The sequence below is a fragment of the Marmota monax genome, unplaced genomic scaffold (assembly GCF_021218885.2).
Source record: "Marmota monax isolate L192 unplaced genomic scaffold, Marmota_monax_Labrador192_F-V1.1 WCK01_AAM20220418_F8-fsc00050, whole genome shotgun sequence".
Classification (NCBI taxonomy): domain Eukaryota; kingdom Metazoa; phylum Chordata; class Mammalia; order Rodentia; family Sciuridae; genus Marmota; species Marmota monax.
Genome location: NW_026694552.1, coordinates 6,474,116 through 6,492,151, shown reverse-complemented (window position 1 = coordinate 6,492,151; position 18,036 = coordinate 6,474,116). Strand labels below are relative to the sequence as shown.

Sequence of the window (18,036 nt, the reverse complement as noted above, 5' to 3'; positions counted from 1 at the left end):
AAAGAACACGGAACTAACTAATGGGGCATTGTTTCTGTAATTAGGGTAAGGGGGCTCTGTTTCTGTAACTGGGGTGATTGGGCTAATTATGATTGGCTAAGTGTCCCTTTGCCTGACTGCACTCTCCCGCTTCTGTAACCTGGCTTGCTTGCATTGGCTAGACCCCCAAATGTCCCTTTTGTGGTTTTCAGGCTTATAAGGAGCACCCTTGCAATTATTTGGGGCTGATCAAGGGAACAGCTTTATATTCTGGTCGCCACCGGTGTGCTTCAATAAAGGCTTGATTCGATTAAAAAAAAAAAAGAAATGACTTTCATATATTTTATTGGTATAAAGATAGGATTTTAAAACCTTCTAGATTTTAATGGTTATTATTAAGAAGGTGAAAGATAACAAATGCTGACATGAATGTAGAGAAAGGAGAACCTTTTTACACTGTTAGTTAGAATGTAAGTTAATAGAGCCATTAAAGGAAACTGTATGAAGTGTCTCAAAAAATGATAAATAGAACTATTATACAATACAACCGTCCTATTTCTCAATGTATATACAAAGGAATTGAAATCAACATGCCAAACTCCCCATGTTTATATGTATTCACAATAACTTATATATAGAGTCAACACAAGTTTCTGTCAATGGATGAATGAATAAAAAATATGGAATGAATATATATATATATATATATATATATATATATATATACACGCACACACACACACACACACACACACTGGAATATTATTTAGCCTTAAAAGCTTTATCCATGACAGCATGGATAAAGCTAGAGGACTATATGCTAAGTAAAATAAGCCAGACAGAGAAAGACAAATACCATATAATCTCACTTATATGTAAAATCTAAAAATGTCCAACTCATATATGTTGGGAATATAACAGTGTTTACCAGAGGCTGGTGGAGGGAGAGAATTGGAAGTTATTGCTCACAGGGTACAATATTTCACTTAGACAGGAGCAATCGTTTTTATTTTTATTGGTGCATTATAGTTATACATAATAGGGGAATTTATTATGTCATATTCGTACATGCACATAACACAATTTGATCAGTCTCATTCCCCAGTAATTTCCCTTCCCCTTCCCTCCTCAGGAGAATAGTTTTTAAGATCTGTTGCATAGCAGAGTTACTGCAGTCTATAATCATATATTGTATATTTCAAAACAGCTAAGAGAGCAAATTTCAAATGTCTCACCACAAAAATATAAGTGAGGTGAAATATATATTAATCAGTTCAATTTAATATTCCATATCATGTAGATATATCAACACATCATATTGTACCCCACTAGTGTATACAATCATAACTTGTCTAATAATGCTAATTTCAAGGAAACTTGTACATTTAAAAATATGTCATATTCATAAGACCAGGAAATCAGAATGACAGTGAACTTATCCATACAACACTGGAAGTCAGAACACAATGGAGTCATGCTTTCAGAATTATAAACAAAATTTATTTATAACCTGTGAAGAATGAAAATTAATTTAAAATATTTTTGAGACAAAGTTCTCAAAAATTTTGCTTCTTATGTGCTATTAAGAAACACTGAGAAATTTTGTTTCAAAAAATTAAGAATGTAAACTTGTAGAGGAAGAGAAAATCCAGGCACAGCCTGATTGACTTCCCATAATTAAGGAGACAGGGTGAAGAATGGAGAGAAAATAAGTTTGTAGAGTTCACAAGGCAGAAAACCAGAAAGTAAAGAGCTACAGTAAGAAAATTCTAGAGATCTTCAGAGGGTTTCCATGTAGTATTCAACAGAATACTGATCAACATATACATGGGAAGAAATTACCAGTGCTGGGGAAAGAATCAATTAAAAAGATTAGGGAGAACAATCTCTGATGGTAATACAGGGCCAGAAATAGTGGCAATATTGTCTGCTCCCACAGTGGTTCCAGAAAATCATGGATTCGTGAGACACTGTATAAAGCACTCATAAGTATTTCACCTCAGTAGCGAGGAAAAACTATTCTAGACTAGACACTTCTCTGCTCTCATCTAATCTTTGCAGTGCTGGGGATGGATCCCAGGGCCTTGCACAGGATAGGCAAGCATTCCACCGCTAAGTAAGTATACCCCCAGCCCTTCTCCTAACAAATCTAAAAACAAGACTCAAAAGGATCAAGCTATTTTTAAGTAATTTGACTGTGTCTCAGAACAAAGTTTACAAATCTTTATAATAAAAAAGCCAACAAGATAATATTCACAAAGTTTGGCATCTGATTAAAAAAAAAACATCAAGATAAAATTCACAAAATTTGGCATCTGATAAAAAAAAATACCACATGCAAAGAATAAAAAAATACAACCCATCATGAAAACAAAATCAACCAATTGAAACTGACCCAGATCTGACACAAATGTTAGAATTAGCAATCAAAAACATTAAAATAGTTATTAAATTTTTATTCTGTATGTTCAGAAACTAGAGGAAAGGCTGAATATCTTTAAGTAGATATTTTAGAAGATATTTTTAGAAAGACCCAAACTTCTAGAGAAGAAAACTACAATATTTGAGATGAAAAATACACTGGAGGGGGTCAAGAGCAGATTAGTCATTATAAAAGAAAAAGTTAATGCACTTGAAAAAATATCAGTGAAACACCAAGGGAAAAAAAATCCAAAAAACAAACAAACAAACAAAAAGAACATCATTAAACCATAGGACAACTTTAGGCACTCTAATACACAAGTAATTAGAATCCCTAAAATAGAAGAAGGAATTAGCCTAAAAATATTTGAAAAAATAATAGGAAAATGTTGCCAAATTTGCATGTCAATTGATATCTAAGATTAAAAAGAGAAAATAAAAGTAGCAATGTAAGAATGCTATTTATAAATGTAAAGTTCATGCCCATTGAAATATCTAATAGAGTTGAAATGGCTTGGCTTTGTTGAGAAAATATAGATGATGATATTAGACTCCACAGATTTGAATCCAGCTTCTGCCCATCACTAGTTGGGTGATCTTAGGCAGGTTGCTTAACCTTTATGAACCTTGTTGTCTTATTTATAAAATGGTAGTAGTAGCAGAGTCTACCACATAAGGTTTTTATGAGGATTAAATGTGTTAGTCCTTATAAAGACTTAGCATAGTACCCAACATAAAGTAAGTTGCTGTTGCTATTATTATTATTATAGATCTGGAATTATAAATGAGAAGATTAATATTTCTTTCAATGTGATTTGCAGTAATATTTTACTTTCTAATCATGCACAAGGTATCATTTGACATAAATATATTTAAAATATTATGGTAAATTAAGGGTGAGGACCTGGAAAGTCTTAAAAGTAGTTTAATGTGAAGAAAAAGAGAGGGATATGGTGACAGCTAGAGAGGATATGAGGAAAGGAAAGTTTCAGGGATTTTTGTTTTTGCTTTTAGGTAGGAAAGACATTAGTGGTTTTGAATGTGGATGTGAAGTCAACTAAAGAGTGGCAGAAATTGAAGCTATGGGGAAAAAGAGGGCATGTGGTCAAAGGACAAATGAAGGAACATCTCTTCATTGTACACAGAAAGAGGGTAGAAGTAATGGATGTAGATGTAGGTGTGTCCAGCACTTTGGTATGAGTAGATGAGGAATTTATCATTTCATACCTACCATTTTCAGTTTAAAAGGATGGGCAGGCATTTCCTGAGCTTAAGCAGGAAGGAGGCTGGGTTGGAATTTTGAAGCTAGTACAAAAGATTTAAAATAGCCAGTGTGGAGATGACTTTAAAAGGAAGTGGACTAAAGCAACACAACAAGATTTTAAATCAGTGCTTAAGGCTCAGGTCAGATGAGAAGCCACACATTTTTGGTAAAATAGTACCAACCTGTTTGGCTATGTGATTTTTCCAGCAAAGTTCTGCAACTCAAATACAGGCATGAAAATATTAAGAATAGGTGGAGTGATTCGGGGTTAGGATTTTATCAGGTGGGTGTGATAAAAGGACAATGAGCAATGGAATTGGGCAGATTGAAAAGAATAGCTGAAGGAAGAAATCACAGATCCAAAATAGGTTAAAGAAAGAAGTGAAGACAGGAAGTAGCTGGTAGGGAGGAAAAAAGAATAGGAGTCCAGATTAGAAGTCCCAATGGAGTTCAAAAATAGAGATGCATTTGAAGCAAAGAGTTTTAAGCATGGAGTTGTAATTAGAAAGTGGGATGCTTCAGTTTATGATTTCAGTGCAACTCTGAGTGAGGATAAGGTTCAGCATTTAGTCCATGGGAGTGGGTGGATTAAGTGGAGCCAAGGTGAGAGTCACTGGAGGAACAGATGTTGGGGCGAGTGCTAAATGGCTAGAGCATTAGATGGGTCAGTCATATGGGTGCAGCTAAAGTCACCATAATGATGCACAGGCAATACGAAGAAGACTATGAGCTGGAACCCAATTCTCCAATGAATGAGAGGGAGAAATCAGGAGGTTAAGTCTGGCCTAATGATCTACTGTATCCCCTTGAAGCCTTGGAGATTATACTCAACAATGTTTCACTTTAGGCCATGGACTCTGCCAATAGTTTATAGATGGGCTTCTAAAAATCCATCATAAAATTATATACAAAATTCTCTGTGTATACATCTAAAATGCATTTTCTTTTTTTTATATTTTTTTATTATTATCTACACATGATATTACAATGATCTTGGCAATTCATACATTTGCATCATTGGGGTATAATTTCTCATTTTTCTAATTGTACAGATTAAAATGCATTTTCTCCACTCTGGAATAAGGTTCATCAATTTCATCAGATTTTCAAAGAAGAAAGTGACTAAATAAAAGTCAAATTATCATTGCTCTAAATGTTTTATAAAAGCAAGAATTAAATAAAAACAATAGAAACTGCATGTATACTTCAGAAAGGCACACACCTATCAATGTAACCAAAAGTTTCTCTGACCCTACACCACTACCATCAGAGAGCTCAAGCTCTAAGTGAGCAACAAGGAGAGAAGGCAGTAGCTAGGCCTCATGTTTGGCTGCGCATTAAAAGAACTGGCAGGCTGCAAAGATGGAGAGAAGGATACAGAAATCCACAGGGAAATTTACCACTGAGGCTCAAGAATTACCTAGCTGGTAAAATCTTCAAATGGCAGCTGCTATATACATGCCTGAATATAATTCACTGACTTTTAAGCTTGTTCCTTTTCACAATACAGGACATTTCAAAAGAATATAAGAAACCCACCTCTCAGCAATATTTTTTGCAGACTGTAGAAACCGTGCCTGGTCATTTTCTTTGAGGATATGCTCAGCTTGGTTGATGAGGACCGTTGACCGTTCAAGACACTGGCGGCAATTAGCAACCTGCTGTGCCAACTTTCTTAGTTTCATAACCTTAAAGGAATTAGTCAAAGAAAAAAATAAGATAAAGACACAGCACTTAATTAAAAACAATAAAACAAGTTGAAGGAGATCTGCTGCAGTGATTCTAAAAATAAGGCTTATTAATACCCCATGATCCCTTTACTAACCATTCACCTTCTCACCCCACCCACTAAAAACTCTCTTGCCAACCCCTCCTCCTCCAATCTACAGCTCCCTTACTTATGTTGCACTCAGCCATGTACTCTGTTATCTACCTCCTCTTTATATTAATAATATTAATTTTACTGATTGTAGAAGCAGTCCATGCTCATTACAGAAAAGCTAAAAAGTTGAAAGTATAAAAAAGAACTGCTATCACCTAGAGATCACCATTGTTTACATTTTATCGTCAATATACTTTTGCACATAAATTTCACAAGAAGTACCTCATTTTTCTTTATGAATATATATATATATATATATATATATATATATATATTTCTCTAAATATCTTTACACATACCTGTGGGTACACAAATCTGTGTTCTTGGAAGCTTCCATTCCTGTTAACTGGAGCTACCCAGAATGGCATAAAGTATTGGCCATCAAACCAGACTCTCATAACTTTTTACATTGTGCCCACAGCATGAGCTTATGATCACTAACACTGACCAGCAGGCCGTCAAACCTAAAACCATATAGCTGCATGGAGGCTCACAGCTGACGTTTTTGACCATGATTCTTCAGTTCCCAAGTTTTTAAAAATCTGGGAGTTTTTCTGGACTCCTCTCTCTCCTTCATCTTTTATACCTAAATAAATTGGATGATTCCAATCATTTTCTTGTTGGCACTACCTATTCTGTTCTTTCCTTCTGTGTGTGCTGTCTACATTCTGCTTTAGGTCTTCAACAATTCATATGAAGAATCATGTTGTAAGCCTCCTAATGTACTTCCCAGACTTCAGCATCATCCGATCTGCTCTATCTGGCCATATCAATCAGTCTTCTAGAATGGCTTCCCAACACCATTCAGTCTAAAGCCAAAGTACTCATAGTGACATTCACAGTCTTTCCATAATTCTAACCAACATTTCTATTATTACTTTTTTCTTTTTCTTTCTTTGTGTTCACTTACAACAAACAGTAAAGCACTCAGATCCTAAGTATACAACTCAGTGAATGTTTACACATATATACATGCATGAAACCAACAACTAGGCCAAGGTATAATATGTTTCTAGTATCCAGATCTGCTATACTTCTTATTGGATCCATAGCACTAGGCCAAACATTGCTTCTTTGCCTTTCTTCTTTTAACCTCATTTCTTCTTGCTTTCATGATCTAATTTCAAACTGCAATCATCAGAATTCAACTCTTTCATTTATAAAGAGTCAACTCTTCCTTGGCTTCACTGAAGTGCTGCTGTGCTTTACCTTTGTCTCTTTGATTTTGACAGCAATCATTTGCTTCCTCTGCTGGATGATCTCTACCAACTCGTCACATTCTTCCATAAGTTTTGCCTCATGCATAGCAGTATTCACCTGCCAAGAAAGTCCAGAGTATTACACAGTGATTGTTGCCTTTGTCCCCTGCTGGCTCTAAAAGATTCGGACTGACAGCTAAACATGCACAACTTCTTCCATACCTCCCTCGATAAGATCCACTCCTAGAAGAAGAGTAGAGATGATGATATTAATGATGCAAGGGCATTGAAGCACCACAGATAGGAAGCTCTCCGGGCCTCTGGTAGGTCATGATGGTTAATGGAAAGCTGGGCAGAAGGACAGATGAGATGGGGCATGTTATTCCCACTGTGCAATTCCCTTTACTCCAGCACCCTGTCCTCCTGATATTCTTTTGTAAAGAGGGTAAGGAGATTTATGTATGTCAGGAAAAGAGGATCCTTCTCCACAGGCACAATAATATTAAGATAACAATGCAACAATATATTTTTAGCTCGCCTCACCAAAAATGTTTTCAGTTTCCTTGTTCCCTTCTACCTTCTAAATATATGAATATGCAGATACATTTTCACATTAAATATATGAATGTGTAGATAGAATTGAAAAAGAATACTATTTTTCATTGCCTTTCCATGGGTTGATTTCTTTTTCTACTCATCTCTATCACTATTCATATTATATGGTACAGAGCCACCAGAAGGGGCTAAAATGAGAGCAGGGCATTTGGAGGCTGCCTAAATGTGAAGGGAAAGAAAGGGACCAACAACTAACATTTTTTCAAACATTTAGTGTGCCAAGCACTTTAGAAATAAAAATTTCATATAATTATCCATATGACTCTATGACATAGGAATCATTTTTATTTGCATTTCAGACAGGCAAGCTGGGGCTCTGAGAATTTTAGTGACCTGCTCCAAGTCACATAGTTAGAAAGTGGTAAAACCAGAATTCAAACCAAGTTCTGTCAAGTGAAACCCTTTGGCAGGCTGGGTGGGCAGATGAGGTTCAGTTCCATTTCAGCAGCACACAGAGCAGTCACACAGGGAAGCACAATCATTCCAAGAGTCTATTCAAGGATCACTCGAGCAGAGCTCTAGAAGGCTGAGGAATAGACATGGGTTACTTGAGAGCATCAAAACTCAAGGGGCTACCTGTGCTTCATTAGCAAGGCAGGGCTGCATTTCTAATTGCTATCTGTCTTTTTTTTTTTACAAGGTTCCTCTACATACTTCAATCCCAGCAAGATAGCTTTGCCTGGAACCTGTTACCTCCTCTCCCAGCCTCTAAGGCCCCTACTGGATAATTTCCTGTTTATTATTTAACCAAAATAAAATCTATTAGCCAGTGAGTGACAAACTTATTTTGCTTTGTTTCCATGTTCCAGGGAGAATGGCACAATGGGAGCTTCCACTTATTTCAAGTGAACATTCCTACTCTGACCATTGCACTTTCTTTTTCCTCTGACTACCCTTCCTTTCCCTAAATTGTATCTACCTTTCCAAGGCAGATATCTTAACATCTCAAGGAACTCACACTCATCCAAGAATAAGAGATTTATCTAATTCTCCTTGGGTCCTTGCTTAGAGTATCTGGAAACTTAGGCACTGCCCGTTTATAGTTTCTCTTTTTGAGCTGCTACTGGTGTAGTAAAAAATGGTGTGCAACCTCGTTACTTATAATTTAGTTCTTGAACTAATCTTTACACAACACTTATTCTATGCCAGACACTGCTTTACCAGTTTACAAATATCAGCTCTCTCAATTCTGAAAACAATCCTATGAGGCAGGTATCTATCATTCCCCTTTGACAGGTAGGGAAACTTGAGCACAGAGAAATTAAGTGATTTGCTCAAGGCTACACAGCTAGTAGTGGTAAAAGTGAGATTTAGATCCAGGGAATCAAACACCAGAGTCTATATTTTTACCTGTTACACATATTGCCTCTCCAGATTAATATAACAACACATCTTTGATTTCTGACAATCATTATGTCTTTTGTACCATTTATCTTTATCCTGTTATCCCCTCTTCTTTAGTCATTTCAGAGTCCTTGCTGTTCCCCTAGAATCAATGAACTTTCATGTTCTGTGACTTTGCCTATGATTACCCTTTTCCTTAGAAGGGCATGTCCGCATTATTGAACAAACTTCTACTTATCTTTCAAAGTTCTATCCATGGTCATCACTTTTGTAACTTCTTCTCAGCTCCCCATACACAATCAATTGGTCCCCTCTTTATATTTCCATAGCACTTTATATATAATTCAGTAACACCATTTACTACCTTATATCATAGCAATTGTATTAGTCTGCTTTTCCCACTTAAACATGAATTCTGATGGCCAGGAACTATGTCTTATTTGACTTTGTGTATCTCCAGCATAATGAATGACACATGGGATATGTTAAGTAAATATCTGTTAGATTGAATTCAATGGTGATAAAAAGTTTTTGTTTTTGTTTTTCTGCTTGCTAGGCACATCAGTTTGATCATCCAAGTTATCCTAAACTCTCTACACTATATCTAAAGACAAATATCATCTCCTCTCCCGATTTGTCCTTCACTCCTGACTTATTTTTTTGTCAATGGTACTATGAGTATTACAGTTTGTCAGGTTCAGTAAAACTTTGACTTCTACTTCTCCCTCATCCCCCACATAAACTCACAATAGTCTTAAAGTCTTTCCATTCTTTTCAATCTTGCTAAGGCTCCTTTGATAATAAAGTGATGATCTGAGTCAAGGAGTCAATAAATTGAGGCCTTCATTAATCACCCTTTTGGATTATTATTGCAATAGCCTCCTCAACTAATCTACCTCCAGCATCTTTCTTTACCCAAAAGCCAGAAAAAAAAATACCATCTTCATTGTCAAACTGGTATTAAACATATTTGTGTGCAATGCATTAAGCTAAAGTTCTGCCCTCAATAAATTTATAATCTAGATGGGGAAGATGCTTATACATGTAAAACAAACCAGTCATGGTAGCAGAAGTTAAACACCAAATGAATGATGTAGAGTATAATCACAGAAACTGAAAGGAAAGATCAGACCCTCAGTAGGGAAATGGAGAAAAGATGCATGAATGTCATGGGACTTGGATTGAATCTTAAAGATGGAGTAAGATTTAGATTTAAATGTAAGAGTGGGGGTATATATCAAACCATGCAATAGGGTTTGTGTAAGATAACATATTGCCAAACTTTTTCTTCAGGTAATATGCTATCTTTGAAAAAAATAGTTTTGAATAGAGGGAAGGTAATGTGATGGGAGGATGACCACAGTTGACTTTTGAGAAGAGAAACTGGGATTGATGTGATGGGAGTAATTGCAACCTTGCAGGCAAATTAGGAAGCTATAGTGATGTGAACAGCGCCTAGCCAGGGGGGATAACAGGAATAGAAAGGAAAGGTCAAATAGTCCCTTGCTGAAAAATCTAGACAACAAGCTCCGAGGAAAGGAAAGGTTTATACGCTACTTTGCTCCTCCCTTGGTACCTGGCCCTAAGCTTTACACACAGTGAATGCTTATGAAACATTTTACTGATTACTTTAACACAGTAGAATATCAAAATGATAATGCCAAGCATTAGAAAACACACTTTCATAAATGTATTTTGTAGATAAAATATAAGTTGAAGGGTGGGAGCTTGTGCAGGAAGGGTCTTTTGACAGCCACATCAGAGGAGATAAAACAACCCAGCATGACTGGTGGAGCGGAAGTTTGGCTGAAGAGGCAAAATCCCAAACTGAAGGTAAAGAGTGGCATTAAAATCTTTCCATGTCAAGAAGCAGCCCAAAAGAGCAGGGTATTTAAGTGTTTTCTGAACAGGAAATACTCCAGGGGAAAAACTGCCTTCATGATGTGAATAAAACAACTCAAATTGCTTGGAAGGCACTTGAAAGCCCAGATGTTTTGTTTGAAAATGCAGTAAGGTATTTCACATGCATATTAACCCCTAGTTGGAAATAACTGGGGCTATCTCCTTAAGTGTCCTTGGTTGGTTGTTTTATGGAAGACCCCAGCTCTTTATTTGACTTTTGCTCTTTGTTTGGGGTTAGTGGGTTTGATTAAAGTGCTTTATGTCTATGGAACAATTTATCCTCCTTGAAATTACCATTAGGGTAATTTTTGTCAATCTACTTGTGCAAATCTACCCACCTCAAAAAAAATACCTCTAAGGGGCAGTTTGTGATGCTTAAGACTAAGAGCCCCAGCCTCAATATTCCAGGACCTAAGCCCTAGATACACAGGCTTCCCTTGTAAGTCCCCAGGTCCTCATTCTGCTCTGTGCACTTTTACTTTCTTCCCAAAGATGACAATTGTTTTCGATTTGTGTTATTTCTTTCAAACTGCCCATTCTACTCTACTTCCTGAAGTTCTTTCTTACCTCCCAGCCCAAAGAATGACTGTATAGTAAGACCCCCAGTCCTCCCAAAATTCTACTCTTCCCTAATGCAAACATACAAGTCCCTTGTTGGAAGAATTTTACTGCTGGTCACTATGAAGAAATAGACTTAACAAACAACCAAAAGCTATTTTGGCAATTGTTTCAATTTTGTATTAAAATGTAAGTGGGGGCTGGCGTTGTGGCTCAGTGGTAGCATGCTTGCCTAGCAAGCGCAAGGCCTTTGGTTGGATCCTCAGCACCACATAAAAACAAATAATAAAGGTATTGTGTCCAGCTACAACTAAAAAACATATTTTGAAATGTAAATGGACTAGATCTTTGTACCCTTAACTTCTTGAAGAGAACTTATTTGATAATTTTTAAGAGGTCTCTCATATGTTCGTTCTATAGGTCTTTTATTCCTATGATTAAAGTTCATCAGCCTTGCTGGGATTGGTGGCTCACACCTATAATCCCTGTAACATAGAAGGCTGAAGCAGGAGGATCACAAGTTCAAGGTCAGCTTCAGCAATTTAGCAAGGCCCTAAGCAAATTAGAGATACTCTGTCTCAAAAAAAAAAAGTAAAAAAGGCTGGGGATGTGGCTCAATGGTTAAGTGCCCCTGAGTTCAATTCCTAGTAAAATAAATAAATAAAGTTTATCAGCTTTCCCTCCGTATTTATACCCATGAGAAACTTCCCCATTCACACTCTCCCCTCAGCTCAGTCATACCCATCAGCCCTACAGAGTACTGCACAGGAGTATAGAAGGCACTGACATTTCCTGTTCAGGTGGAACAATATATATAAAGTAGTAGATGATTCTATATAACCAGACGCAAATGCAATGTGTTTATATGGCAACAGGATCCTGGTTGACTTTTCCATCTTAGTGTCTTCCACTCTACACAGTAAATACCAGACTGGTTTATTTCTTCAAATCTGTTACCCAAATATATATTCCCATTCCACCTAGAAGATTCTGAAATTCTAGCGTTAAAAATCATTTGGGAAAGTTTTTATTTCAGCAAACATTTGTTGAGTGCTCGTCATTTCCTGAGTGGGAATAAGACTCAACACTTCTGCCTTCAAGGTATTTGCAATGCAGTAGAGAAAACGAGGATACAACTAATTATAATTTAGGAAACAACAAAACAAATAATATAATAGGATACAAATAAAGATGTAGTAGAACTTACAGAAGGGAAAACAATATTTGTCCAGAAAAGGACAACCAGAGAATTCAGGTAGGTTTCCTGTAGCTAAATTGTTCTTGATCAATGTAAATAGCAGCATAATTCACAATAGCCAAGCTATGGAACAAATGTAGGTACCCTTCGACAGATGAATGGATAAAGAAAATGTTGTATACATATACAAGGGAGTATTACTGAGCCATAGAGAAGAATGACTTTATGATAATCACTACTAAATGGATAGAACTGGAGGTTATCATGCTTAGTGATAGATGCCAGCCTCCAAAAGTCAAAGGTTGAATGTTTCTCTGATATGCCAAAGATAATCCAAAATAAGGGGGTATAAAAAATAGAAGATCAGTGGAGTAGATGAACGAGATTGAAGGGGAGGGAGGAGGACTGGGATAAGGAAAGAACAGTAGAATGAATCTGACCTAACATTCCTATGTACATATATGAATATACCACAGTGAGTCTCACCATCATGTATATCCACAAGACACTAATTAAAAAAAACTATAATAGCAAAAAGAACAGTAAATGAGAGGGAAGGAGATAGGGGAAGGGAAGAGGGAAAGGAAAGGGGAAATACTGGGGACTGAATTAGAACAAATTATATTCCATGCTTTTATAATTTTGTCAAAATGTATCCTAAATGTTATGTATAACTAAAGAGAACCAATAGAAACATAAAAAGAAGTGGGATTTAAGGAAACAAGTCCAGCCAGAGAGAATGTTATAAATAATATGAGCAAAAGCACAGGCAGAAAAGTAGAGAATTTGCTTGGGTAAAGCAAATCAGCCTGACAGATACAATGGAGGAAATAAGGCTGGAAATGGAGGTTGCAGATATATTATAAAGAATATGCTGTCGTTTTGTGTCTCTGAAAGTACCTGGATGAAATGTCAGGAATTTAGCACTATAGTAACACTTCAAGTATTGTTGAGAACAAGGTAGAGAGAGAAAGCAGGCACTGTATTCAAAGTGGGAGGGCATGACAAGCTCCCCACTTCCCACAGTTGCCTTAGCCCACTCTCTCAGATTCCATAACATCAGGGAAAAAAAGGCTGAATTGGACTTCATTCAACATGCAGTTGCTTTCTATACAAGGGAAATGAGAAGGAAAAGTAGGAGGTAAATTGGACATCTGATAAATTATCAAGAAGATGTTATGAACAGCTTTGTCATCTTAGTGAGCTGCAAAGACTTCATTACATTTTTATAAGAAAATGCAGTGTTTATGAAGCAGACAGCAATCACTGTGGCAGCAATGATGCTAATGTGTTAAACCAGATTGCACTTTGAGGAGACATACACACACACACACACACACACACACACACACACACACACACCCCAGCACCTTCAGTGGCACAGTCCTGTTGTATCAGGAAGATTCAAATGAATAAATAGGAGAAACTATTTTCCTTTTTGTTTTTGAAACACCACAGCATTTCAAAGATCGTCCTGCTAGCTTTATATAAAAATAACTAAATGAAGCAGTAATTTCTTTAATGGTTCTATTGGTTTTTATTGATTTTTTAAAAAATAAATGACAGCGGAATGCATTACAATTCTTGTTACACATATACAGCACAATTTTTCTTATCTCTGGTTGTATATAAAGTATGTTGACACCAATTCGTGTCTTCATACATGTACTTTGGATAATTATGTCTATCACATTGGGTTCTTATCTGTTTCTTTAGATTTAGTGAGAGGTGGCCACTTAAGTACTAATGGATATGTGAAACTATTAATAGGAGTTTTAGTTTCCTCTCCTGGAGTAACTACAGGCTAGGAGGTTATTATTATTTTTTTTTACTGAAGTAAGTTAAGCAATCTATGGCCTCAGTTCCTAAGTTATTATATTTTGGCAGGAAAAGGGGACAGAGATTAAGAGGGTGGAGTTGGAAGTAGGTGAAGAATAGGCTGTTTGAGTTAGAAAAGTAGTATGGATGGGGAGGTGGCAGCTAAGGCATCTCTAACAGTGAAAGAATGCTACTGAATTGGGCTCCAAACCACAGGCTATGGGAGGCCTCTAGGAAGACATTGACTGAGAGGTTTCCTGTCAGCTTGGGGGAAAAATATATAATAGTGAACCCTTTTCTAGTGCTTGCCACATGCTAGGCACTATTCTAAATGTTTCATGTATTTTAACTCATACTTAGTCCTGTGACGTAGACCCTCTTATTATGATTCTCATTCTACAGAAGAAACTGAGAAACATAGAAGTTATGTAACTTGTCCAGGATCATAAAACTAGTAAATATCAGCCAGTATTTATAGTCTGCCTCATGTCTTTGATTTTAACTTCTCTCTCTCTTTCTCTCTCTCTCTCCTCTCTCTCTCTCTGTGTGTGTGTGTGAAAGAGAGAGAAAGAGAGAGAGAGAGAGAGAGAGAGAGAGAGAGAGAGAGAGAGAGAATGTTCACAAACATGCTTCTTTTCCCCCTTTGAATTTCCTCTGAAGATAATCACATTCCCTAGAGTTAACCATTGCAAGTGTTTTGTGTATTTCCTTCCTTTTGGGAAAAATATACTGTAGAGATACATAAAATGAAACATATTTAGAAAACATAAATAATGCTCACATACACATATTCCATGCTTATTTTACCTAGTCTACCTAATAAAAACATTGAAGACAGAGAGCAAGGACACTTTGTTCCACATATATGCTTTAGGAATGGCTTTTGTTTTTTGGCTATTCATTATTGGTTTTGGAGTTCCTCCTCTCCAGGGTTCAGACCACCAAACTTTTATAGCCTTAAGGTTAGTTACTGTATCCCCCATATCTATTTTCATATCAGGTAACTGCTTAAAACATGAAATAAAAAGTGGGAATATATAACCTAGGTTTTGCATATAGTAGTTTCCTTACATAGCTATAAATTTTATTTGAAATGAGGGAGAAACCTCTTTCATATGTCTTCAGAACCATGAAAGGAATAGATGTAGAAAAGACTACAAAATCATATATTCTGACCCTTTCAGTTTATATATAGAAATATAAGCCCTAGAGAGGGGAGGGGGCCTATCTAACATTACTATTAAGAAGTGACAGTGCCAAGCTCCAGAGTCAGATCTTTTGACTCCCCACCCAGTGTTCTTTCCACTCTACTGCTTATTTTGTGAAGCATAGCACTTGCTTATAAACTCCTCTGAAGACATAAAACTTTCCAATTCTTAGCACTATGCATTTACCCTAGAAATATGAACATTTATGTTGATGGAAAAAAAAAAAAAAACTACAGGAATGTTCATAACAGCTCTGTTTGCATTAGCCCAAAACTGAAAACAACTGAAAAGTTCTTTACTTGGAGAAAGGACAAATAAATTGGGAAACATCTACACAATAGAACACTATTTGGTAATAAAAGTAAAAAATAAAGACTATCCATACAATTTGAATGAATCTCAGGGGCATTATGATGAGTAACAGAAAAATCACAATATTTTACATGCTATATGATTCCATTTACATAACATTCTAGAAATGACCAAACTATAAGCATGAAAAACAGATCTGTGGTTGCAAGGGAAGGCAGATATAACAATAAAGAGGTAGCACGAATGAGATTGGGGGGATGATAAACTATGCCATCCTAATTACAGTGGTGATTACCAGAATCTATACATGTGTTAAAATTACACACACACACACACACACACACAAAAATATACAAATATACACACAAATATACATGCACCCAGAAAGCTAAGTGCATGTAAAAACTGGCAAAAAAAATTTAATCGGGCCTGGAGTTTTCTCAATATATTATTGTAACAATGATAGTTTCCTGATTCTCATAATTAGGTGGTTATGTAAGATATTAGTGCTGGGGAAGGTTTGGTAAATGATATATGTGAATTTTTAATTTTTTAAGTAACTTCCATGTGAAATTAAACTACTTCAAGATAAAAATTTGAAAAAAGAAAACACAAACTTTGGGGAAGTCCCACAATCTCTTAGACAATCCTAGTGACTCAATATTTCTATACTTTTCTGAAAACCTAACTGATATACCCTATTACATCTTCAGGCCCTTGCACATATATGATAAATGGCTTGAATCAGAAATTCTCTCTCTCTCTCTCTCTCTCTCTCTCTCTCTCTCTATATATATATATATATATATATATATATATATATCCATCTCTCTCTTTCTCTTTCACATACATGTACCTCATTCTATCTTATTTTTATACCACTTATAATCCTTAATAAGAATATTTATTTATTATTTATTTAGCTATTGGGACTTGAACCCAGGGGTGCTTAACCACTGAGCCATATCCCCAGCCATATTTTCTATTTTATTTAAAGACAGGGTCTCACTGAGTTCCTTAGTGCCTTGCTTTTGCTGAAGCTGGCTTTGAACTCATGGTTCTCCTGCCTCAGCCTCTGGAGCTGCTGGGATTACAGGAGTGTGCCACTGAGCCCAGCTAAGAATATACATTTTTTATAATATACATGTTTTATTATGCATCTCCCCCCAGTAGAATGTAAACTCCATAAGGCTAAAGATTTCATTGTGTTCATTACTGCAGCCTCCACACATAGAATAATGCCTGGCATACCCTAGGTGCTTTATAAATATTTGTGGAATGAATGAATATGTGTGTGTTGGCCATGCAATAAAGATATAAAGAAAAATGTGTAATTTGACCTTCAGTATCCATGGGTTCCATATTTGTGGATTTAACCAAACTCAGATTGAAAATATTTGGAAAAAGATATTGTATCTTCACTGTACATGTACAGGGTTTCTGTCACTACTCCCTAGACAATACAGCATAACAACTATTTATATAGCATTACATTGTATAAAGTGTACTTTAGAGCTATTTAAAGTATATTGGAGGATGTGGGTAAGTTACATGCAAATACTGCACCATATTATGTAAGGGCATCTGTGGATTTCATATCTGAAGGGGATCCTGAAACCAATTCCGCATGGATACTGTGTAATGAATGTGCTGTGTTATGCTTCTTCATTACATGAGATAAATTTCCCTTTTTTCTACACAATTACTCAAAATGATTTTCTTTTATCTCTTCTGTCACTTCAATATTGTTTGCTGAATTATGAAAAAGATGTTACAATAACAACCTAGGTTCTAGAAGGCCATGTGTTCTGAAATATTTCCTTTCCCAATATTAAAAAAAAAAAATGTTGCTTTTCCTAGGTTATTGGCTGTACTCCAATCATACTTCCAAAGGAAAGATTGTACTTTCATCAGCCAGCCACCAGAGGGTACTGTTTACTTGGTTATCCTTTCTCAGTATACTTTGTGTACCAAGCCATGTGCTGGGTATAAAAAGAAAACTGGATAAGGTATAATATCCGTGTTTATAGTTTAGTCTGATGAAGAGACAAATTGGCACATATAAGTGCTAAGATGAAAGTATGTACAGGGTATAAAGGAGGAACCCCTGAACTAGATATGGGAGGTTCAGAGAAAAGCATGGTGTATGGGTGATGGCTTTCTGGAAGAGGTGACACTTGAACTGAGTCTTATGCAACAAGCAGTAGTCAGCCAGAAGAAAAGGGAGAGAGTGTAACTTCTAAGAAGATAAGTGCCATGTCCACCATAGTGTTCCCAGTGCCTGTCTCGAGGCAAAAATATGCTTAAATATTTATGGAATGAATGAACAAAGTATA

The 18,036-nt window shown here is 36.2% G+C and overlaps 1 protein-coding gene across 5 annotated transcripts in view; it reads right to left on the bottom strand.

The window, feature by feature from the left end:
- Positions 1 to 18,036, bottom strand: part of Mid2 (midline 2) — a 103,889-nt gene that overhangs the window by 22,887 nt on the left and 62,966 nt on the right. For all 5 annotated transcript variants that reach the window (XM_046420737.2, XM_046420739.2, XM_046420742.2 and 2 more), the window contains exons 4-5: positions 6,756 to 6,863; positions 5,204 to 5,352 (exon numbers count right to left, since the gene is read on the bottom strand). In XM_046420737.2, coding sequence (XP_046276693.1) covers positions 5,204 to 5,352; positions 6,756 to 6,863 — 257 coding nt within the window. The remainder of the gene's footprint in view (positions 1 to 5,203; positions 5,353 to 6,755; positions 6,864 to 18,036) is intronic.